The following is a 22,216-nucleotide window of genomic DNA, read 5'->3' as shown; positions in this document are numbered from 1 at the left end:
AAAAAAAAAAAAGTGATTGCTATCTACACACATGTCCTGGACCTAGGACGCCCTCCTTATCAACAGATACAAATGGTTTTGTCTCCTCAGCAGACAAATTTGAAGAACAGAGGAGAGTTGGTGTGGTAATGCAGTAGAGTGGTAGTGGACAGACTCTGAAACCAAACTTCTGAAGTTCAAATCCTCACTCTACCACTTACGAGGAATGTGACTCTGGATAAGTTACGTAATCTCTCTGTGCCTCAGTTTCTTCACTTGTGCAATGGGTATAATAACCTCAAAGGGTTGTTATGAGAATTGCATGAGATTTTAGTTGTAACATGCCTGCCACATAGTAAGTGCTGGGTACATGTTTGTTATATAAATAATAAAATGAACAAAAGAAGCTTATTTCTTGGGGGACGAAAATGTGATTAGTAAGGAAAAAAAGTAGGTAATAGTAGGACTGGAAAATAAAGTCAAAGATAGCTCTCAGAAACAAAGTAAAAGAGCTGTAGCACCTTCATAAGGCATACCACGGCAGGGAGACTATTTCTACAAAGCAGATGTATGTACGTAAACTCATAGAAATAGGTCTGGCAGGATATTTATCTCTGTGAAGGGGACAGGAATTGGGAGGAACAATCAAGGGAACCTCAGCATTATTTTTAATGTTTGAATTTTTACTGTGAGTATGTATCTTTGTGCTACTTATGAAATAAAAAACAAGTAACTTTTTTTTTAATCGACATTTAAAAAAAAAAAAGTGCCCAGGAAGCCGTGAGGAGGGAGTGGCTGACTCTACCATCCCAGGGAGTCAAGAGAAGTCACAGAAGAAATGACACCAGAATTGGATTTAAAGGAGGCATTGCCTGAGGAAAAGAGACAGGCTGAAGACAGGGCAGCTTGAGAATAAAATACCGTCTCTGAGGAATGACGAGAATTTGTACCAACAGAGTCTGGGTGTGTGCGTGCGGTTGGGTGGAGAGAGGAGGGGAGGAATGGGTGTAACGTCAGATTGCAAGGATGGTTTTAGGGTCATTGGAAAGGGCACAAATGCCACACAAAGCAGGTTGACCTTTGTATAGACAAGTGTTTAAGCCGCGTAAGGGACATGATCACAAAAAAAGAACCCTCTAGCTGCCTGGTGGAACATGCTCTGGAGGGACAGGGAGGGAGTGACTCTTAGAGACCAGTTAAGGAGGCTGCTGAATTGCCAATCAAGAATTGCTCCCTAAACGACAAAATAGTATCTATGTAGAGAGAGAGAAAGGGCTTCATGTGAGAGATAATTAGGAGGAGGGACCAACAGTACTTTTTTCTCAGTATCTACTCCACCTTTTGCGGGTAATGGTACCCTGCTTTGGGGTTTTCACCTTTTTTTGCCTTTTAGCCCCTGTGGTTTAGGCTCTGGGCTGCAGGGTAGGACACATGACCTAAGTCATTGGCACATGACCTAAGTCATTATCTCATTCTGTTCCCTCAAGGCAACCTTCTTGGAGGAGCACATGATCCTAGTCAGGACAATCAGGCCACCAATCAGACTCTTTAGGGACTTCTGTAAGCAAACTCCCTCCTGCTAGACCACATAGTGTGATGAGGGGAGCCTGGAGCTGCCCAGGCCTCCATGGACCAGGGATGGAGCTGCCCCTGGGGATGGAGAGCCTAGAGCTGGATCCTTAGAGCATCTTCAGAGCCCACAATAGCCTACCTTAGCCAGCTGTGCTCATGGACTTGGTATGAGCCAGTGATTTGTTTTTTATTTTTGGTCTAAGCCAGTTTGGGGTGGGTTTTCTGTTCAAATTGACTCCAAATGAAGAGTATTCAAAATGTCCCTAATGATTAGCACTGGGAACATGGAGAATGTCTGAAGTCTACTGCTTTTAGTCTCAGGGCGAGGAGTGAGGACAAAAGGTATCCTTAGACACTGTCGGCCCCTCTTAGGGGCAGCCATATCTTCCTGATTTGCTAAGTTAGCAGAATCTAAGGCCTTAAGACCCTGGAAGAGGAGGCCCATCCCAATGGTCCCAGATTTTAGGATTTCACAGATTTCACCAATTTGGGAATTTCATAGATTTCATCAGCAAAATTACAAAGAAAAACCTTAGGGTCCAAATTAGAATTGCCAGATTTTCATTTTGTTAATTAAAAAAACTTTAAAACACACAAAAAACTAGTACCTTCTACCAACATCATCATATCATAATAGAAATAACACTTTTGCCACACACTCATGGAAAAAAAATGATAACTTTAGAATAAAAGATAGCCCTTTAAAATGAACGCTTTTGGCTTTGTTTAAAAGACACTACAGTGTACTCACTTCTCTCACTGTGTCTCAGATACATGAAAACTTCTTACCAGCAACACCAGTCTGCTAAGTGGCCTAGTGCAGAAGCTGCACCCCTCAGAAGGGTCCCTACCCTCAGATCTCATCCACATCCCAGGGAAAGGGAAAGTTTGAACAACACAGGGTCCTAGGTGGCCCCAGGAGGAAGAAGGAGGAGCCTAAGCCTAGCAGGAGAATTAAAGATCCCAGGGAAAGGCCCTGCTCAGGCAGGGAGGATCTGACAAGGGAAGCCACAGGACAGAGTGGCACTCAGGCAGGCTCGAGGGAAACCTCCCATGCCCAGCACTGGCTGAGCCCAGCCAGCCCTCTCCCCAGTCTACCATCTGAATAGTGACCCCAGGACCCCTGAGCACAGACTTGGCTGCAACACTGGTTCTAGATGAAGCTGCAGGGAGAGACTTGGGACTGGGACAGGCAGGTCCCCCTCCAGAGCAACAGCAACCTCCTTGGGGGTTCAGCATCAACAGCGACTGGGGCTATGGCAGGACGTGGCCGTGGGCTGCTATGGTGGGCTCTTGTGCTGAGAGGAACAGTAGCTCATTCAGCTCAGCTCAGGTAAGGGAAGGTGTTATTAGCCTTAAGGACGCCCGATGGGATTCTCTCCCCTTTACATTTCCTTTCTGGGGAGGCGCTTACCTACCCACCCCATGAGCTGGGGTAGTAGGAGGGAGTCGATGATAAGTCACTCTGTTAGCAGAAATACACACTGCAGTGGTGCCGTGAGTATCAGAAAGCACTGTTGAATTTCCATCTGAGGGACCTGAGCATCCCCAACCCTCCTCGCCACACAGGCCTCCCTTAAAGGGAGACTGAATGGAGTCAGCTGGCTGAGAGCCAGGACCTGGGGCAGGGCAGGAGGATCACAAGACCGAGGGGGGTGAGAAAAGCAGGAAGGAAGGCTGGGGATGTGGGGGGCTCCTGATGGCCAATCGAGGCAGTCAGAATGGACTGATAGGAGACCCAAGGGGAAAAGAAAAAGGTTCCTTGCACCCTGCTCTGGACTCAGCGTGTACACAAAGGGTGTACACAGATTCACACAAGAGCATACTTTTTCCGGCAGAAGGCTCTGCCTTTCCATGCCTCCGATGTTAAGGACTGAATTAAGGGGTTACATGAAGACACACAGGGCACATCAAGGGCGCCAGAGACTTCAAAAACCCAGGTTCCAGCACAAGCAGGCTTCATGAAGGGCTACATCAAGAGCCAGCGATAGGTTTGAGGGAGTCCCAGGCCCTCAGCAAATTGAAATCCTCAGGTCTTCGTTCTTCTGCCTCCACTCTGCCCTTGTCAACTTTCAGATGCTGCCAACCCACACATCTCTCCTTTACGTGCCACCCAAGTTCCTGAGAAACCCAAGATCTGATCAGCTCTGAACATCTGTCTCAGTGAGGCCCTAAGCCATGACCTCTGGCCAGTCCACGAATCACCTGACCTTGAACTAGGTATCTATCAGCTAGAGCATAGAATGGCAGGGGAGGGGTTTCTGGCCGCCTTGGATGTAGGCACTATGAGTACAGCAGTTGCCTTTAGGTGTGGCAGGGCAGGCAACCCAATTGACATATCAAGTCCAGCTGGCATGAGGGCCAGTTCTGTCTCCAGAGTGGCTGTCAGGAGCTAGCAGCATCTTTGTGTCATCCTCAAGTATTGTAGCTTCCCACCAGATATGCATCCCATTCTAGCTCTATCTTGAACCCCAAATCTCCGAGGTCAAGTGAGGCTGAGTGACCTAAGATCCCACAATCCCATGCTCCTGGGGCCCAGTCCTCCCCTCCACCCCCCACCACCACCCACCACCACCATATCAGAGAAGTCCGAGAATGCATGTCACGTCATATGCACTGGGTTGTTTATTGTCACGTTGCCTATGGGACAGGGGTGAGACGGGGATGGGAGCCCTCAGGCAGAGAAGTGGAAAGAGGAGGGAAATGGGTAACATCTTTTTTCCAAATTCTGTTCTTCCTCCCAGCACGTGATGGTGGGGGCTTGGCCACCAGCAGGCTCCCTTAGAAGCACGCGCAGTCCTGCGTGAGAAGGTTGGGCACTGTCTCATACTTGAAAGAGTAGCCTCCATCTGAGGTAGTGCGGACATGTAGGGGCCTCATGGTTCCCAGGATAGCAGCACAGCAGGGCTGGGCCCCTGGCACCAGAGAAGGGGGCTGGACAGGGGTAGGGGGAACCCCAGGGACTAGTAGAGGCCCGTCTGGTTGGGTGGACAGCCCACAGCTACCGTGACAATAGTGAAAGATGAAACTGGGAGGGTGTATGATCCACCGCTCCCAGCCCAGCTCCTGGAAGGAGATATTGAGAGCTGCCCTGTGGCAGTGGGCATGGGCAGCGGGCTCCTCTGGAGGCCTCTGCAGCAGGCGCAATGCGGCAGGAGACCAAGGCCAGGGCAGCGGGGGAGTCGAGCGACGGGCTCTTTCCCCTCCGCTGGGCAGTTTGGCACGCATGTGGGCTACCAGGAAGGGGGTGGTCTCAGGCCTGGCTGAGCAGGAACAGAGAGGACAGCGCAGCAGTAGCACCAGGACAGGCCGGGTCAGCAGAGAGAGGGCAGAGGCAGCCAGGTTTAGCACAGCCCAGCGAGGGGGTGCCTGGCCCAATGACATAGGCACAGCCATGGGACCCCCAGATGACAGAGCCAAAAGGTCTAGCAGGGGCCCAGAGCTATTAGGGGCTGCTGTGCCCTGCCTGTCCAGTCCGGTGTGTAACCACAGCTGGGCCGAAGTCACCTGGCGGCTGCGTGTGTGCTGGGATGGCCGGAACATATATGTGAAGAGGCCCTCCTCAGCCTCCTGGGCCAGCTCTCCCACCGCTGGCTGGTCCTCACAGCTGGCACCTGCAGGAGACACAGGGGAGGGGGAGGGCAGCCCTGACTGGAAGGATGTGGCTGCCCCTCATGAGCCTGCCAAGCACTCCACTGAGTGCTCTGCCAGACGCAGGACTCCCCCCAGGCTTGGGAGAACTGACAGAGGCTCCCCTTTTGTTATTTCATCACAAAAGAACTTTAAAAATACAAGACATTTAAAGATCCAAGACATTACCAACATCTCTCTACGGTGTTTTTACCAATTACTATTCCCATCAGCAATGTGTGAGAGGCCCTGACATTCCACTTTCACCAACACTTGAAATCGTTAGTTATACTTAAATTTTTTGTTCATCTGAAAGTGTGAAGGGGCACCTTAAATAGCGTGAATGCAGGCATTTATTATATTACGCTTCATATCTTTTTACATGTCAGAAGCAGTACATAATAAAAATTTTTAAATAATTCCACTTTAATAAGCAGATTAACACCAAAAAGGAGGAGGAGGAGGAACAAGAAGAGAAAAAATATAGCTGAGAATAAAATAAAGGTCAGTGCTTTCTAAGAAAGTGCAGTTGGCATCCTTACCCTGACAGGTATCCCGACTAAACAATCATGGACCAGTACCAGGTGCAGGACTGGCAATGGGAGCTACACTGCTACATGGATTATCTCATGGATAACTTCACTACACCTGACCCATTTTGTAGATAAGGAAACTGAGGGTTCGAAAGATGAGGTGACATTGAACTACTAAGTGGCCATGCTGGGATTCCACCTGATCCCAAAGCCACGCGTACTAACTGTGCTGCAGGGGGGACTGAAGCACAGGGAGGCAGCGATCCTCTCTAAGAGAAACGTGGGCAGGCTACAAGAAAGTCCAGCCAGAGGAGGAGGCCTTCACTCATTGAGTTAGTGGAACATGGGGAGGTGAGAAAAGAACTCAAGAGAAGGTAGACTAGTTTCCCAGAAATTTTCCCAACAAATTTTTCTCCTACATCCCTGTTATTTCTCAAGTCTCAGCTACATGAGGCCAAAGAAACAAGGTTCAGAGCAGGGAGAAGGGGCAGAAATAGGAAGAAAGGTGGCAGGAAGGCGCCCACACCCAGATACCTCTGACTCCAGAGACCATTAGTGTCCCAGGAGAGTATCTCCCAAATGCCTCCTATGAGCCATGCACTCTAAGTGCACCATCTCCCCAAATCCTGAGAGGTAGGTGTTACTGCCTATTTTATAGATGAAGACACAGAGGCTCAGGGAGGTTTAGTCATTGGCCCATTGTTGCAAAGCCAGTTGAATGGCAGGTCTGAGATTCAAACTCAGGTCTGCCTGCCTTCCAAGCCCATGCTATCCCACACTGCTTCTCCAAGGCACCAGTTCCCCACCCTCATTACCTGTGGCTGGGAAAAGGATGGCCTGGGAGACATCCTCCTCCTCGGGCTCAGAGCCCCTGCGCATGAAGCCCCCCACAGCATGTCTTCGGGGCAAACGCCTGACTCCAGGATCCCTACGTTCACGGGTCACTGCTGGGGGCCCCAAGGCATCCAGGAATAGGGCCCTCACCTTTGCCAGGACAAGTTCCCGGTCCACCTCCGGCCCATGGCAGCTATGCCCCTGCTGTGGGGCCACCAGCAAGAGGAGTAGCAGTGGCAGCCAGGGCAACATAGCTCACCTGTCCCTGACAATGGCAAACCCACAACCTGCCCTGTACCCCTCTGTCAGGGTCTGCCCAGGGCCTTCCCCACTCTCCCTTCCCCATCCCACCACCTGCCTGCCTTCTTCTACCCTTCTCACTCCAGTCTTCCCCAGGCCTTCCCACGCCCTGCAGTCCGAGTTGCCCCTGCCCATGGCATTGAGACCTCCTATCTCTGACGCAGATGTCTGTGACCCTGAGCCTTATCTCTCACTCCCGCCAGGAATGTGGGGGAGGGGGCTGATGAGGGTTTTCACCCCAAGTGACCTGACCCTCGCATACAACCCCTTCCCCCTACACACACACACACACACACACACACACACACACACAAAGCGAGTCACATACCAGCATCCAGCACAGAAGTGACATCCGGTGGAACAGGAGGCTGGGAGCTGGGGCCTGCCAACTCCTAAAAGTGTTATTTGTTAGGGTGACAGAATACACCAGCCCCTCAGACCTTCTGGGACCCCTTTCAGGCAAACAGCTGCTGGGCCAGTCATAGGGGGAAGGGCTGAGGCTGGGGCTAGAACTGGGGTTAGTGCGGGGGGCAGGTGGTCCCGCCTGCTCTAAACTTAGCCTGGAGGTGCCAGTCTGGGCTCTTGTCTTCCAGCTGTGTCATCAGAGAATATTTTTGGGATTGGCAGCTGCAGGCGCCTCTGCCACTCAGGCCCTAGCCTGGCGGGAGGTTGGGGACCTGGCGGCTGGAGGTGGGAAGGAGGAGGGGAAAGAGGCCCAGGCTGTGGGAGGGGGCTGGGAAGAGAGGCTCTCTGGAGCAGGAAGCCAGGCCGCGGGCAGAGGAGGCCGCGGGGCCCCTCGCTGTAAAGGCAAACAGGAAGGACTGCCCCCTGAGCTCTGGGCTCGGGGCCCAGGCATCGCCGCCGCCGCAGAGCTGCAGCTCTGGGCCGACGGTAAGGAGGCGACCCGGGAGCGGGCAGCCAGAGGGAGAGCCCCACGGATCCCCACGCCGGGTGCCCGGACGCGCCCCGCCTCCCGGGCTCCAGGCCTCCGCGCGTCCGCCGCACGCCCTTCCCCCGCGCGGCTGCGGGTCGTCTGCGGCCGCCGCGATGAAGGCGGGATCGGGAGATCAGGGGAGCCCCCCGTGCTTCCTGCGCTTCCCGCGCCCCGTGCGGGTGGTAAGTGGCGCTGAAGCTGAGCTCAAGTGCGTGGTCCTGGGGGAACCTCCGCCCATTGTCCTGTGGGAGAAGGGCGGGCAGCAGCTGGCGGCCTCGGAGCGCCTGAGCTTCCCGGCCGACGGCGCCGAGCACTGCCTGCTGCTGAGCGGCGCGCTGCCCACCGACGCGGGGGTCTACGTGTGCCGCGCCCGCAACGCGGCCGGGGAGGCCTACGCGGCGGCCGCCGTCACCGTGCTGGAGCCGCCGGCCGCCGAGCCGGAGCCCCAGCCCGCCGAGCGCCCGCTGCCGCCGCCCGGGACCGGGGAGGGCGCCCCGGTGTTCCTGACGGGGCCCCGGTCGCAGTGGGTGCTGCGGGGAGCGGAGGTGATGCTGACGTGCCAGGTGGGGGGCCTCCCCGTGCCCACGCTGTACTGGGAGAAGGACGGGATGGCCCTGGACGAGGTGTGGGACAGCGGCCACTTCGCGCTGGAGCCGGGCCGCGCCGAGGGCGGCCGGGGCGCGAGCCTAGCCCTGCGCATCCTGGCGGCGCGGCTGCCCGACTCGGGCGTCTTCGTGTGCCACGCCCGCAACGCGCACGGCCACGCGCAGGCGGGCGCGCTGCTCCAGGTGCACCAGCCTCCCGAGAGCCCGCCCCAGGACCCCGACGAGGCCCCCACGCCGGTGGTGGACCCGGTCAAGGGCGCGCCCAAGACCTTCTGGGTGAACGAGGGCAAGCACGCCAAGTTCCGCTGCTACGTGATGGGCAAGCCCGAGCCTGAGATCGAATGGCACTGGGAGGGCCGCCCTCTGCTCCCCGACCGCCGCCGCCTCATGTACCGCGACCGCGACGGCGGCTTCGTGCTCAAGGTGCTCTACTGCCAGGCCAAGGACCGCGGTCTCTATGTGTGCGCCGCGCGCAACTCGGCGGGCCAGACGCTCAGCGCCGTGCAGCTGCACGTCAAAGGTACGGCGGCGCCTCCTCCCGGGCCCGCCCAACTCCAGCCCCAGAAGACGTTTTTGGGGAGGGAGTACTAAAATCCCATTTCCTGCCCCCAGGGATTCGGATTTAGTAGGTCTCCAAGGTACCCAGGAACTCCTTAGCAAACTCCCCAAGTGGTTCTGAGGCAGGTGGTGGAAAACCTCCCTTTGATTAAAGGCTTTAAGACGTGATTGATGGACAAACCAAGGAGAGCCTAGAACTCTTTTCAACCTTTGTTATTTTACTTCCCCTCCCCCAATAGAAATCCCATCTAGGCCCCCAATATAGAAGAAAGAGAAAAGGATCATTTTTGGCAGTAAATTTCTTAAGTCCAGATTTATAACATGTCCTTAGAAAGCCAATCAATGAGAACAAGGGAGCTGTTTTATTGAATATATACAGTTTAAGAGAAGGCTGCGTTCATCACTGGGTCTGTCAGAAGGCCTGGCTGCAAACAGTCACATTGAGAAACTCTAGATTCAGAGTGAAGGTAAATTTAAGGGATAAAAATTGCTGTGCGATTTTTGACTGTTCTTTCATTAGACTGCTGTCCCAGGTTTGCAAGAAGAAGGTGAAGGAGAGGAAATGTGTGTTTCAAAGTTGAGTCACCCAACATCTAATAAATGCTCATAAACAGAAATTGGGAAAACACCCCAAACTCACACTGGAAGTTAAAGCTCCCCATGATAGGAATTCCTCACAACTTGCAGGATTATATCTTTAGTAGTTATTGCCCAACTTTTTCCCTCAGAGGAAAAAAAGTTGGCAGATTTCCTGAGCCCTGCCTGGCATGCATTCAAGCAGGTGGCCTCGTGGGTATGGTGATGTGCGTACACTGGTCAGGCAGGCTGAACTCTTTAACTCCATCAAGAGAAAAAAAGCCCAGCAGGAAGGCAGACCTTCCCAGAGCGGCACAACAACACACTTCTCCAGCAATGCTTAAAGTACTTTAAAAAGGAAATTAAACTCAGACCCTCACAGAATTTGTGCAGTGCCTCTGAGGGGCCCCAGGGAACATTTTGAAAATCACTGATGTGGTCCAAGCCCTTCCATCCCTTTCCCCATTATACAGGTAAGGAAACTGAGGCCCAGGATCACTAAAATGGCATTGCTGGAGGCGATGTGGCTAGTGAGTGTCAGGGTGAGATGTGAATTTAGACCATCTGATGTCCCCTTCTGGAGGTTTTTGTTTTTCTATAATTCCACAAAGCCTTCGTGCTCTGGGAGAAAAGCAAACGGCGTGAGCTAATGTGGGTGTAGGCAGTTGATGATGCTAGGAGGAGTCCTGGTCTGGCCCTCTCCAGAGCCTTCTCTGGTCTCTCCCCTTTCCACAGAGCCCCGCCTTCGCTTCTCAAGGCCTCTGCAGGACGTGGAGGGCCGGGAGCATGGGATTGCCGTGCTAGAGTGCAAAGTCCCCAACTCCCGCATTCCCACGGCCTGGTTCCGTGAGGACCAACGGCTGCTGCCCTGCCGCAAGTATGAGCAGATTGAGGAGGGCACCGTCAGGCGCCTCATTATCCACAGGCTGAAAGCAGATGATGATGGCGTCTACCTGTGCGAAATGCGTGGCCGAGTGCGCACTGTGGCCAACGTAACAGTCAAAGGTCGGCTGGCCAGTGGGAGGAGGCCGAGGCTGAAGCAGGCCGGTGCCCCGACCCCAGGCTAATGGACTCCCGTCCACATCTCAGGGCCCATCCTGAAGCGGCTGCCCCGGAAGCTGGACGTCCTGGAGGGCGAGAATGCGGTGCTGTTGGTGGAGACGCGAGAAGCTGGGGTCGAGGGGCGCTGGAGCCGGGATGGGGAGGACCTGCCAACCACCTGCCAGAGCAGCTCTGGCCACATGCATGCCCTAGTCCTTCCGGGGGTCACCCGAGAAGATGCTGGCGAGGTCACCTTCAGCCTGGGCAACTCCCGCACCACCACTCTTCTCAGAGTCAAATGTGAGGGCGTGAAAACCCTTAGGCAGACTCCTCAAGGGCTAGACAGGGTGGGAGGGTGACCAAATGCCAGAGTCTAGGTTGGCAAAGTGGACTTAAGGTGGGAGGGCGGTAGGAGGCTGGAGCAGGGCTCAAATACAGACTCTGCCTTTGTCTCAGGCGTGAAGCACAATCCCCCGGGACCACCAGTGTTGGCAGAGATGTTCAAGGGCCACAAGAACACGGTCCTGCTGACCTGGAAGCCTCCCGAGCCAGCTCCTGAGACCCCCTTCATCTACCGGCTGGAGCGGCAGGAGGTGGGCTCGGAAGACTGGATCCAGTGCTTTAGCATTGAGAAGGCTGGAGCCGTGGAGGTGCCGGGAGACTGTGTGCCCTCCGAGGGCGACTACCGCTTCCGAGTCTGCACGGTCAGCGAACACGGCCGCAGTCCCCACGTTGTGTTCCATGGGTCTGCTCACCTCGGTGAGTCTGTCCTGCCAGACCCAGCCTGTCGGTGGCTCTATCCCGAGTCGCACCCTCTCCTCCCTTCTGCAGCCCTCGGCTACTGTCCTCTTAAATAGCAAACCTCTGCCCTCTGCCACCGCTGTGGTTCTGATGGCTGCACTCTGTCCCCATCTCAGTGCCCACAGCTCGCCTGGTAACAGGTCTGGAGGATGTGCAAGTATACGATGGGGAAGATGCTGTCTTCTCCCTTGACCTCTCCACCATCATCCAGGGTACCTGGTTCCTTAACGGAGAAGAGCTCAAGGGTACTGAGCCGGAGGGCCAGGTAGAGCCTGGGGCCCTGCGGTACCGTGTGGAGCACAAGGGCCTGCAGCACAGACTCATCCTGCAAGCCGTCAAGCACCAGGACAGCGGGGCCCTGGTCGGCTTCAGCTGCCCAGGCGTGCAGGACTCTGCCGCCCTCACCATCCAAGGTTGGTGTTAGTGGGACCAGGGTGGGCAGATAGGGCCACAGTACAGGTCCCGTTGGCAAAATGAAGTAGATGCTGCTCCCATCTGGGCCAGGAGAATAAGGAACACCTGTGACGGGCTCAGAGCGAGGCCTTAGTCCAGAAACCCGGTTTCAACCCACAAGTATCATACAGGGGACCCCTTGTTAATTCAACAGCATCATATCCAAATCCTCTATTGTGCTTCTTAGTTTACAGAACTCTGTCACATTTGTGACCCAGACCCTGGCCCCTAGGCCCCTAGCTTCCTGCCCTATCTTATAATCACTAACACTGTCATAGCTACTTCCTACGTGCTAGCCACAGTCCTAATCACTTTACATATATTAACACAGTGCTCTCAACAGCCCTACAAGATAGGTTCTTTTGTCATTCCATTTTACAGATGAGGAAACTGAGGCACAGAGAGGTTAAGTGACTTGCTCAGAGGAAGTCACTGAGTTAATGAGTGGTGGTACTGGAGTGTGAACCCAGGCAGTCTGGCTCCAAGTACACTCTGCCACCTGTGGAGACAAAGAAGGAGAAGGAATGAGGTTCCCTGAGGAGGACAGCTCTTAGTGGGGGTCATAAAGTTCAGGGAACACACTGACATTTGCCATCTGACCATTGCTGGAGATTGTAAGGCCAGCCAAGGAATTCCTTGGTGCCCATGCACAGGGCCTTCAGGTGGTCAGCTGCCAGCATCCTGGGAAGAGGACAAAGTAAGAAATAACCAGTAGCAAGAGCAGCATTTCCAAAATGCAACCCGGGGTCACCAACATCATAGTCACCTGGAGGTTTGGGTTATAATGCAGATTCCCTGGCCTTCGTGTGACTGGGGAGGAGGTGTCTAAGAATTACATTTCTAGCAGGCTCCCTAGGAATTCTGTACACTGAAACCACTGTTTCTAAGAGTTGATGTGTAAGCCAAAACCTATTTTTTAAAATTATAACAAATGTGTGGACAGCAGTTGTCTGGCCTGATGTCTCCCCCCTCTACAGTGAGCACATGCATCAGGGGGAAGGGGTGTGTGCTTGTCCCAGGCCATGCATGACAGGGGCCTGCGTGTGACAACGCTTCTCCACACGCAGAGAGCCCGGTGCACATCCTGAGCCCCCAGGACAAGGTGTCCTTGAACTTCACGACCTCAGAGCAGGTGGTGTTGACATGTGAGCTCTCTCGGGTGGACTTCCCGGCGAGCTGGTACAAGGATGGACAGAAGGTGGAGGAGAGCGAGTCGCTGGTGGTGAAGACAGATGGGCGGAAACACCGCCTGATCCTGCCTGCAGCTGAAGTCCGGGACAGCGGCGAGTTTGAGTGCAGAACTGAAGGGGTGTCGGCCTTCTTCAGCGTCACTGTCCAAGGTCAGGAACCACTGCAGCCCGGGCTCCTCCAGCTGAGGCAGACTGGAGCCGTGCAAGCCCTGCTTCCTGGTCTGCCTGCTTGGGGGGGGGTCCCCTCCCGGAAGGTCCTGGTGGACCAGGGGACATGTTTTCAGATCACCCTGCACTTGCTTCTTAATCCTCCCATACACCCGCACCTCCAACACACTTGCCTGCTGCAAACTGTCTGCTGGGGCAGAGTGGAGGCAACTAAATTCAACTGAGGGAAGGGGGATGGGAGCTAACATCTGCTGGACATCTAGTCAAGTACTTTGCTACATACTTCAGGTATACACTTTCGTTTACTCATCACAACTAGATGAGGGGCAATGTATCTCCAGTCCACAGATGAAGAAACAGGCTCAGAGAGGTTATGTGACTTGCCCATTATCACAGAGCCAGCGAACACCCCAGCTGGGTTCACGCCCAGGATTGTGCTTACCCTCTGTCCCAGGTGGCCAGAGTCAAAGGGAAGCGTTAAGTGCAGTGGTCCAGTGGTTCTCAGAAGCCAGGCCATTTTCTGGCTGCTTCAGAGCCACCCTGGAAGTTTGTTATAAGTGTGCATGCCCAGGCCCCACAAACCTCCAGAGTCAGCATACACAGGACAGAGCCTGAGTTTCTACTCTGGGAGGGCATCTTGGGAACCACTGATCCAGCTCATTTCACTTTAAGTGGAAACCCTGTTTCAGCTCCATTGCCAGGAGGTCCTCTAGCCCCTGCCTGAATGCACCCAGTGACAAGAAACTACCTATCTACAGGGAGCAGCTGTCCTACTGCGGCACCCCTTTCTGCCCCACCTGCGACCAGTGCACCAGGGGCTTCTTTGTAAAACCAGCAAACCTGGCCCTGACGTGGCCTGTGATAATGACCTCTCAGCCTAGACAAAGGCTCTCTGTGCCTCCCTCCCTCCATATCCCCACCCAGTGACCTCTGATCCTCTGGGGACTCACAGCATTCCGGTGCCACGTGATCTCCTGTGATGCCTCACCCACCACACTTGCAGCATCCCGTCATTACCCCAGAGGCCCCTGCACACATGGCATTATCCCTCCCAGTGTCCTCCAGAGAGGAGACTGTGTCCTGGGCAAGCGGCCAGTGTGGACTCGTGTCTCTTGTGTGGGGGCTTTCTGTGTGATCCTATCTCTGCTCCCCCTAGACCCCCCAGTGCACATCCTGGACCCCCAGGAGCATGTGTTTGTACATGCCATAACGTCTGAGTGCGTCATGCTGACCTGTGAGCTAGACCGAGAGGACGCCCCTGTACACTGGTACAAGGATGGGCAGGAGGTGGAGGAGAGTGACTTCGTGCTGCTGGAGAACGAAGGACCCCATCACCGCCTGGTGCTGCCTGCCGCCCAGCCCCCCGACGGGGGCGAGTTTCAGTGTGTCGCGGGAGACGAGCGTGCCTACTTCACCGTCACCATCACAGGTGGGGGTCCAGGCAGACCTATGGAACAGAAGAAGGTGCTCCCTGGTCTGCCTGGGCAGCTGTCACACTTTCACTCCTGCGCCACTATTTCGAGACCATGCTTCCCTCCCCAAGCGGATAACATGCCCCCCTTCTCCCAACCCATGGTCTGCACCCTGAGTTTCAGTCACCGCAGGAAATGCATTGTCGCAAACATGCTGGTCATAGCTACGAGTAAACAAATCACAGGGAAGCACTGCCTTTTCCATTTTCCTGAAGACCCCTGCCAAGGGGAGCTTGAGGGAAGAGAGTGCTATTGGAGAGCAGGTCCTAGGTGGGGTCTAGAACCGGGGGACGGGGGCATCCGAGGGATCAGAAGATCTGAGGCCTGCAGGAGACCCCAGCTCCATCTGGGCACCCAACTCTCCTCTCCCTGGTCCCATCCTTCATACTGTCACTGTCCCAACCTAGAGAACGTGGAATGTTCTACATGTGCCCGATGTGCTTTGGTGACCGGTTTTGTCTCCAGCTGTGAGTGCCTGAGTAGCTGTGAGACTGTCCAAGGGAGGGCCTTCTTGTTCAATACGTGGCCCATTTTCCAGGAGTAGGGAACAGGTGTGGATCAGGCAGGGCAGCAGGGCCCACAGGCCCAAGCCCCTGACGCTCAGCCATGCTGTCCCCGTCCTCCAGATGTCTCTTCGTGGATTGTGTACCCCAGTGGCAAGGTGTACGTAGCAGCCGTGCGCCTGGAGCGCGTGGTGCTGACCTGTGAGCTGTGCCGGCCCTGGGCCGAGGTGCGCTGGACCAAGGATGGTGAAGAAGTGGTGGAGAGTCCGGCGCTGCTCCTGCAGAAGGAGGACACCATCCGCCGCCTGGTGCTGCCCGCGGTCCAGCTCGAGGACTCCGGCGAGTACTTGTGTGAAATCGATGACGAGTCAGCCTCCTTCACCGTCACTGTCACAGGTGTGGGCCCACCCCAGCTGCCCGGGGTCACCAAAGGACAGTCCTGAGCCATTGGAACTGGCCACAGAGCCCCTAGCTAGCACCCTGAGGAGGGGGGAGGTGGACTGTGGGTGCATGTACCAGGGCTGTCTGCCCGGAAGAGCCCAGGGTCCCCTATTCGAGCGAGCAGGCTCCTGACCCTGGTGCCCAAGGTCAGGAATAGTTACGCTCCACCGGCTCATTTACTGAGCACTTTCTTTGTGCCAGGCAGGGCCAGGTGCTGTGGGTAACTGGTGCATAATGCAGACCTGGCCCCTGTGCTCAGCTGCCAGTCTAGCTGGGGCAGCCGCTGTTAACCAGGGGTCGCAAATGGGCAGTCCCTGGGGCCCCACGCAGCCCACAGATTTGTTTTGTTTGGCCTGCAGAATCTTACCAAAGTCAGGAAAGTTCACATAACAATCCGGAGTTATGCGTCCTCTTGAAAAAGCCGAAGACCCGGCGGCTCTGGTCCCGCTTTCCCCCATGGCGACGAACAGCTGGCGCTGAGTAGCAGCTGCCCCCGTCACACATACGGGGCCCACATTCCTGTCCCACCCGCCCCACCCTTTCTTTTTTTACTTCTCCCCAGACCGCCTCAGCCACTGACCTTACTTACCTGGCCCCTGTGGGTATGAGTTTGCGACCCCTGTGTTAAATCAATAAACACGCAAATAAATGTACAGTGATACCTTGTGACAAGTGCTGTGAGGGACCAGGGCAGAGGGCTCAAGAGAGCAGAGCAGGAGAGTCAAGGGAGGGCCTCGAGAAAGCCGCCGTACTACCCTGGGCAGGGCCCGCCTGCTCAGCAGCTCGCAGACAGACACGCCTGCTTCCCTCCAGGAGCTCACAGCCTGGCAGGAAAGCCAGACACTATAGAGCAGCGGTTCTCAACCTTCCTACTGCCGTGACCCCTTAATACAGTTCCTCATGTTGTGGTGACCCCCAACCATCAAATTATTTTCGTTGCTACTCTATAACTGTCATTTTGCTACTGTTATGAATAGTAATGTAAATATCTTTTTGTTTTCCGATGGTCTTAGGCGACTCCTGTGAAAGGGTCGTTTGACCCCCAAAGGGGTCGCGACCCACAGGTTGAGAACCGCTGCTGTAGAGGGTCTTGGAGTGTGGGGTGTATATGTATAGTGTCGTGGTAGGGTGCGGTGGGAGCCTAAGGCTGGGGGCTGTTAACCTGGTCCGCCGGCAGCAAGAGCCTTCAAAATGGATGCTTGGAGCAGGGGCTGAGGTAGCGAAGTGGGGGGCTCGGGTTTGGGCTGAAGGTGCGGGGAGAATGTTCAAAGTGGGAAAAGCACAGGACATTATGGAAGCGATGGTCATTCAGTGCCAGAAGCTTTGGGGCTGCAGCCCACAATGCCAATCCCAGTGTGGAGGTGTTGGGGGGTCGAAGGGCCTAGGCAGCTCGGGGTGGCACAGAAGAACCCCACTAGCTGCACTGGAGCAACCATCCTGCTGCTGGTACAGTCTGTTCACCCCTCCCCTGCCCTGCCCTAGGAATAATGCCTTAGCCTAGGCTGAGCTGCTTAGGGTCCCCAACTCTCTATACCTCAAATAGTGAAGTCTGGCACACACAAGCCCACAAAGCCAGAGAGGCCGTTCTGCACATGTTCTGCCCTGTAGTGAGTCTCTTTAAGCTCTCCCAACCCAAGCCCTGGCCAGAAATAATGGCCGCAGCCTTACACATACCAGCCCACATGTGGCCTCCCCACAAAACACCAGAATCTTCACAGGGAAGTTCACACACCACCACCTCAGCTGTAGACCACGGAGAATCAAGTCTGATGGTAGGCTGAGGTCCAACGGCTGTGCAGGCACCCCAGCCCCTTCACTCCACCCTGTCCTCACCCTACTGCCTCCATACCCTCCCCCCACCTCTCAGGCAGCTGCACTCTGCAATAGACCAGCTTGCTGGGCCCCGGAGAACCAGCCTGAGTTCTCTAGACTCAGAACAAGCCCAGGTAGGGAGGTGGATTGCAGAGGCAGAGGGTTGAGTGTGTGCTGGTGGGCTTGTCTGCCCATGCTCGCGCACCTGCACTAGTCCGGGAAGCTAGCAGTTCCCCAGCCCGGCCACAAGGGGGCCGAATACTAAAGGAGCTCTCAAGTGTCCCGGAGACAAGATTCTGGGAGACCCCCCAGGGTGCGTGAGCATGTGAGCAGGTCCCGGCTCAGTGCACCGCCACCTATAATATTGCCGTAATTTTCTCTCTATGGAGAGTAACCACTTTCCAACAGTTGGAGATGTACTCCCAGAATCAGCGTTTAGTGTCCCTGGGGAACTCTCAGACAGGTGTTGGTAACCCATGCACAGACGCAAAAGTTATTACTAAGTTCCTGCAAGCCTTGGCTTGGAATCCCTACCACTACTTGCAGAGCCTGAGGCTCCCTTTAACAGATGGTAGTTCTTCCTCCTGCCCTAGAGTAGGTGTAGCCAGCTATGACCTTAAGGAAGTCGCTTAATCACTCTGTGCCTCAGTTTCCTCATCTGGAAAATGGTGATAAAACAATACCTACCTCCTAGAATCGTTGTGAGGGTTACATGTGTAAAGTGCTTAGGACTGTTCCTGGAACCTTGGTTATATTATAGAAGTATTTGCTATTACAGATCCACTGTCCCTTATCCACAATTCTGAAATCCAGAAATCTCTGAAAATCAAAAGGCTTTTTGGAAGTTTGGTATTATTCAAGATCGTTTCAGTAAAACCTAAGCTTAACTGCTGTGAAGCTATTTGTACTCTTTAATTATCCTGCTTAGAGTGAATACAAATGTATGTCACACTGAAAAAATGTTAATGTGATTGATTGTGGGAGTTGTCCCAGTGAGGGCAAAGGGGGGAGGGTATGTGACGTGATCAATGCACCATTTCTGGGATCCAAAGCATTCTGCATTCTGTCACACCTCTGGCCCCAGGGATTTCAGAGAACAGATTGCAGACCTATGATTCCTTGCTAATATCCTCATTACTCTTATTATTGTGGGTGATAGGGACTTCATGCTGCCAGATGGCTCCAGGGAGGCTGATGGTGAGTCTGTGACAGCATGTGATTGTCCCCACTCTGCAGAGCCCCCGGTGCGCATCATATACCCCCGGGATGAGGTGACCTTGATCGCGGTGAGCTTGGAATGTATAGTGCTGATGTGTGAGCTGTCGAGGGAGGATGCCCCAGTTCGCTGGTACAAGGATGGGCTGGAGGTGGAGGAGAGCGAGGCCCTGGTGCTGCAGAGTGACGGGCCCCGCCGCCGCTTGGTGCTGCCTGCTGCCCAGCCCGAGGATGGGGGCGAGTTCGTGTGCGATGCTGGAGATGACTCAGCCTTCTTCACTGTCACCGTCACAGGTGGGCAGTCTCTAGAGCACCCTGGAGAGTTAGAGAAGCAGGAAGTTGAGGAACAGAAACCCAAACCTCCGACTGCCTGCATCTTCGGGGTCCCCTCCCGCCCCACACAACCTTCCCCTTCTCCAGCCTCCTTATTCTCAGCCATCAGAGAGCCCTGGCTGGTCCAAACCAGGTCAGGACAGCGACCAGGGGCCTAGTGGAGAGACTCCAGCAATTAGGAGTACTCATACATTCGTTTATTCAACAAATACTTATTGAGCAACTACTATGTGCTAAGCACCGTTCTAGATGCTGATGGATACAGTAGTGAACCAATAAGAGAAAACCTCCTGTCTTCACGGAGCTTGCATTCGAATGACATTGGACAGATAACAAATAAGTAAAATAGATGTTTTTTCAGGTGATGTAAGTGCATCGAAGGCAAAGCAGGGAAAGGGGATAGGAAGGGGGTGGAGTGGGGTAGGAGGGATGTGCACTGGGGTCAGACAGATCTGGGTTACCTCTTTCAGTCTATGTGACCTTGGACAAGTCACTTCCCTCTAAAGAGGCCTCAGGTACTCATCTGTAAAGTGAAACCAGCAGCAGTATCCCTCTAGGGAGTGTCAGGAGTAGACAGAAAGGAGCTACAATGTGCTTAGCACAGAGCCTGGCACACACAGTAAGTGCCCATGGGTTGTAGCTGGTACCATTCCCAAGAGGTGCACTACAAAGGGAGAAGGCTGAGAAGCTAGCAGGTGAGGCTAAGCCCATGTGCCCCTCTCTCTGTCCACCCACCAGCCCCACCAGAGAGAATTGTGCGTCCTGCAGCCCGCTCCCTGGACCTGCAGTTTGGGGCTCCAGGGCGCGTGGAGCTGCGCTGTGAGGTGGCCCCTGCTGGGTCCCAGGTGCGCTGGTACAAGGATGGACTGGAGGTGGAAGCATCAGACACCCTGCTGCTGGGTGCTGAGGGGCCCTCTCGCACCCTGACGCTGCCCCATGCCCAGCCCGAGGATGCTGGGGAGTATGTGTGTGAGACCCACGATGAAGCTGTCACCTTTAATGTCTGCCTGGCTGGTGGGTGCTCCTGGCAGACCTGGGTGGGGGAGGTGGGAGCCAGCCTGAGCTGATCCCTTCCTCTCTCTATGCAGAGCCCCCTGTCCAGTTCCTTGCCCCAGAGGCAGCCCCTGGCCCGCTCTGTGTGGCCCCCGGGGAGCCGATGGTGCTGAGCTGTGAACTGTCCCGGGCTAGTGCCCTTGTCTTCTGGAGCCACAACGGGAGGCCAGTGCAGGAGGGTGAGGGCTTGGAGCTCCGTGCCGAGGGCCCCCGCCGCATCCTCTGCATCCAGGCTGCAGAGCCAGCCCACACAGGCCTCTACACCTGCCAGGCGGGGGTGGCCCCAGGAGCCCCCAGCCTCAGCTTCACTGTCCAAGTGGCTGGTGAGTACAGCCTGGGCAGGAAGTGTAAGAGCTGCACCCCAAACCCATGAGTTTCCCTGCTTCTCTAGCACGCCTTGTCCATTCCTTGGCCCACCTCTCTCAGTGCCTTTCCCCATATTGCCTCCCACTGCCCTCTTTATAGCCCTTGAGCTACTTCCTCCCAGTGACCCCCAGCTCTGCCCCCACAGAGCCCCCTGTGCGGGTGGTGGCCCCCGAGGCGGCCCAGACGAGGGTTCGCAGCACCCCAGGCGGGGACCTAGAGCTGGTGGTGCACCTCTCCGGGCCGGGGGGCACTGTGCGCTGGTACAAGGACGGGGAGCGACTGGCGAGCCAGGGGCGGGTACAGCTGGAGCAGGCCGGGGCAAGGCAGGTGCTGCGGGTGCGGGGGGCACGGAGCGGGGACGCTGGGGAGTACCTGTGCGACGCACCCCAGGACAGCCGCATCTTCCTCGTCAGTGTGGAAGGTAACAGTGCACCCCTCACACCCTTTGGGCCCTGGTCCGCCAAGGTCCACACCCCTGCACTGTTCTCAGGCCCCCCCTTATCCCCCACCCCACCTCTATGCCTCTGACTCCAACCAATTTGCATAACTGTTCCTTGGATGGGGACTAAGGGCCCCCTTGTCCAGGAACCCTCAGAATAGGAAGAGGCATAGCCCAGTGGTTAAAAACAGGGGCTCTGGAATGACCCACCCAGGCTCCAATCTGCATTCTGCATCTCAGTAGTTGGATGACACTGGCAAGTCGCTTAAGCTTTCTGAGCCCCAGCTCTGAAGTATGGGGACAGTACTTGCCTTTAGGACTATTGTGACAGTTAAATGAGATAAGTAGGTCCATGATAAATGATTTATTAGGAAGTCAGAGAAGTGGGGTGCCCGGCCAGGCTTGAAAGGAGTTAGCATCTAGTCCTTTGGGACACTCCCATGGCTGACACACAGTAGGCCTCAGGAAAGGTCTGTTAAATAACTGGGGGGTGAGGGCCTGTAACCTCTAGAGGGGATGAAGAGGGAGGGGGAAAGACCCAGCCCACTTCACTGCCTGACCACCTCCCACCAGAACCACCGCTGGTGAAACTGGTCTCGGAGCTGACACCACTAACTGTCCATGAAGATGATGATGCCACATTCCGGTGCGAAGTCTCCCCTTCAGATGCCGAAGTCACCTGGCTGCGCAATGGGGCTATTGTCACTCCAGGGCCCCACCTAGAGATAGCCCAGAATGGGTCAAGCCGCACACTGACCGTGCGAGGGTGCCAGCTGGAAGATGCAGGAACCGTGACTGCCCAAGCAGGAGGCACAGCCTCAAGTGCCCGACTCCACGTTCGAGGTTTGGTCCTGATGGGGAAGAAATTGTCTTGTTCCCTGTATCTATTCTCCCAGTCCCAACCCTAGCAGCCTTGACCTTGTGCCCTTGACAATGGAGCAGAGGGTCAGCCTCCAGGCCCCACCAGTCTCCATGGCAACCATCCCCCTTTCTCCCTAGAAACGGAGTTGCTGTTCCTTCGGAGGCTGCAGGATGTGCGGGTAGAAGAAGGCCAGGATGTGTGCCTTGAAGTGGAGACAGGCCGAGTGGGTGCAGCAGGGGCCGTGCGCTGGGTGCGAGGTGGGGAGCCCCTACCCCATGACTCTCGCCTGTCTGTGGCCCAGGATGGCCATGTCTACCGCCTCTTCATCCATGACGTCGTACTGGCTGACCAGGGCACCTACGGCTGTGAGAGCCACCACGATCGAACCCTGGCTAGGCTCTGCGTAAGGCGTGAGTGCCCTGTCCTCTCCTAACACCTCGCCCACCCCATGGCATAGCCTTTGCTGGCTGGCCCAGGGCCCCTCAGAACCCCACCAAAGTGCCCCTTGCAGCTGAGGCAAGTCAGCCCTGGCTGACCTCCAGGAGT

The 22,216-nt window shown here is 55.3% G+C and overlaps 2 protein-coding genes across 9 annotated transcripts in view; one reads left to right on the top strand and one right to left on the bottom strand.

Moving 5' to 3' along the window:
• Positions 1 to 4,153: 4,153 nt before the first annotated feature.
• INHA (inhibin subunit alpha) lies at positions 4,154 to 7,143 on the bottom strand. Its single transcript, XM_019638294.1, has 2 exons — positions 6,530 to 7,143; positions 4,154 to 5,165 (listed from the first exon to the last, which is right to left on the bottom strand). The coding sequence occupies exons 1-2, from the start codon at positions 6,798 to 6,800 to the stop codon at positions 4,333 to 4,335; spliced, it is 1,104 nt and encodes a 367-aa protein (XP_019493839.1). The 5' UTR covers positions 6,801 to 7,143; the 3' UTR covers positions 4,154 to 4,332.
• A 37-nt stretch (positions 7,144 to 7,180) lies between these two features.
• The window catches only part of OBSL1 (obscurin like cytoskeletal adaptor 1), a 26,963-nt gene continuing 11,927 nt past the window's right edge, over positions 7,181 to 22,216 (top strand). For 5 of the 8 annotated variants that reach the window (XR_002123531.1, XR_002123530.1, XM_019638282.1 and 2 more), the window contains exons 1-14: positions 7,181 to 8,907; positions 10,257 to 10,526; positions 10,611 to 10,862; positions 11,019 to 11,321; positions 11,480 to 11,776; positions 12,884 to 13,156; positions 14,331 to 14,603; positions 15,273 to 15,545; positions 18,639 to 18,911; positions 19,689 to 19,964; positions 20,039 to 20,326; positions 20,515 to 20,790; positions 21,382 to 21,651; positions 21,808 to 22,080. Coding sequence is in view for 6 of the 8 variants with exons in the window: in XM_019638282.1 (XP_019493827.1) it covers positions 7,896 to 8,907; positions 10,257 to 10,526; positions 10,611 to 10,862; positions 11,019 to 11,321; positions 11,480 to 11,776; positions 12,884 to 13,156; positions 14,331 to 14,603; positions 15,273 to 15,545; positions 18,639 to 18,911; positions 19,689 to 19,964; positions 20,039 to 20,326; positions 20,515 to 20,790; positions 21,382 to 21,651; positions 21,808 to 22,080 (4,609 nt within the window). In the remaining 2 variants the exon portion in view is untranslated. Of the gene's footprint in view, positions 8,908 to 10,256; positions 10,527 to 10,610; positions 10,863 to 11,018; positions 11,322 to 11,479; positions 11,777 to 12,883; positions 13,157 to 14,330; positions 14,604 to 15,272; positions 15,546 to 15,949; positions 16,250 to 18,638; positions 18,912 to 19,688; positions 19,965 to 20,038; positions 20,327 to 20,514; positions 20,791 to 21,381; positions 21,652 to 21,807; positions 22,081 to 22,216 lie in introns of those variants that run through there. The other 3 variants (XM_019638283.1, XM_019638284.1, XM_019638285.1) reach the window with 2 other exon arrangements.

Source organism: Hipposideros armiger, unplaced genomic scaffold (genome assembly GCF_001890085.2).
Source record: "Hipposideros armiger isolate ML-2016 unplaced genomic scaffold, ASM189008v1 scaffold_38, whole genome shotgun sequence".
Lineage (NCBI taxonomy): Eukaryota > Metazoa > Chordata > Mammalia > Chiroptera > Hipposideridae > Hipposideros > Hipposideros armiger.
Note: the sequence above shows the minus strand (reverse complement) of the source record. Positions and strands in the feature narration are given on the sequence as shown.

Bases quoted from the DNA above. Each gene is read 5' to 3' on its own strand.
- INHA (XM_019638294.1), bottom strand. From the start codon at position 6,800: ATGTTGCCCTGGCTGCCACTGCTACTCCTCTTGCTGGTGGCCCCACAG. The intron at 5,166-6,529 runs GTAATGAGGGTG...TGTCTCCTGCAG, and splicing joins CATCCTTTTCCCAGCCACAG to GTGCCAGCTGTGAGGACCAG.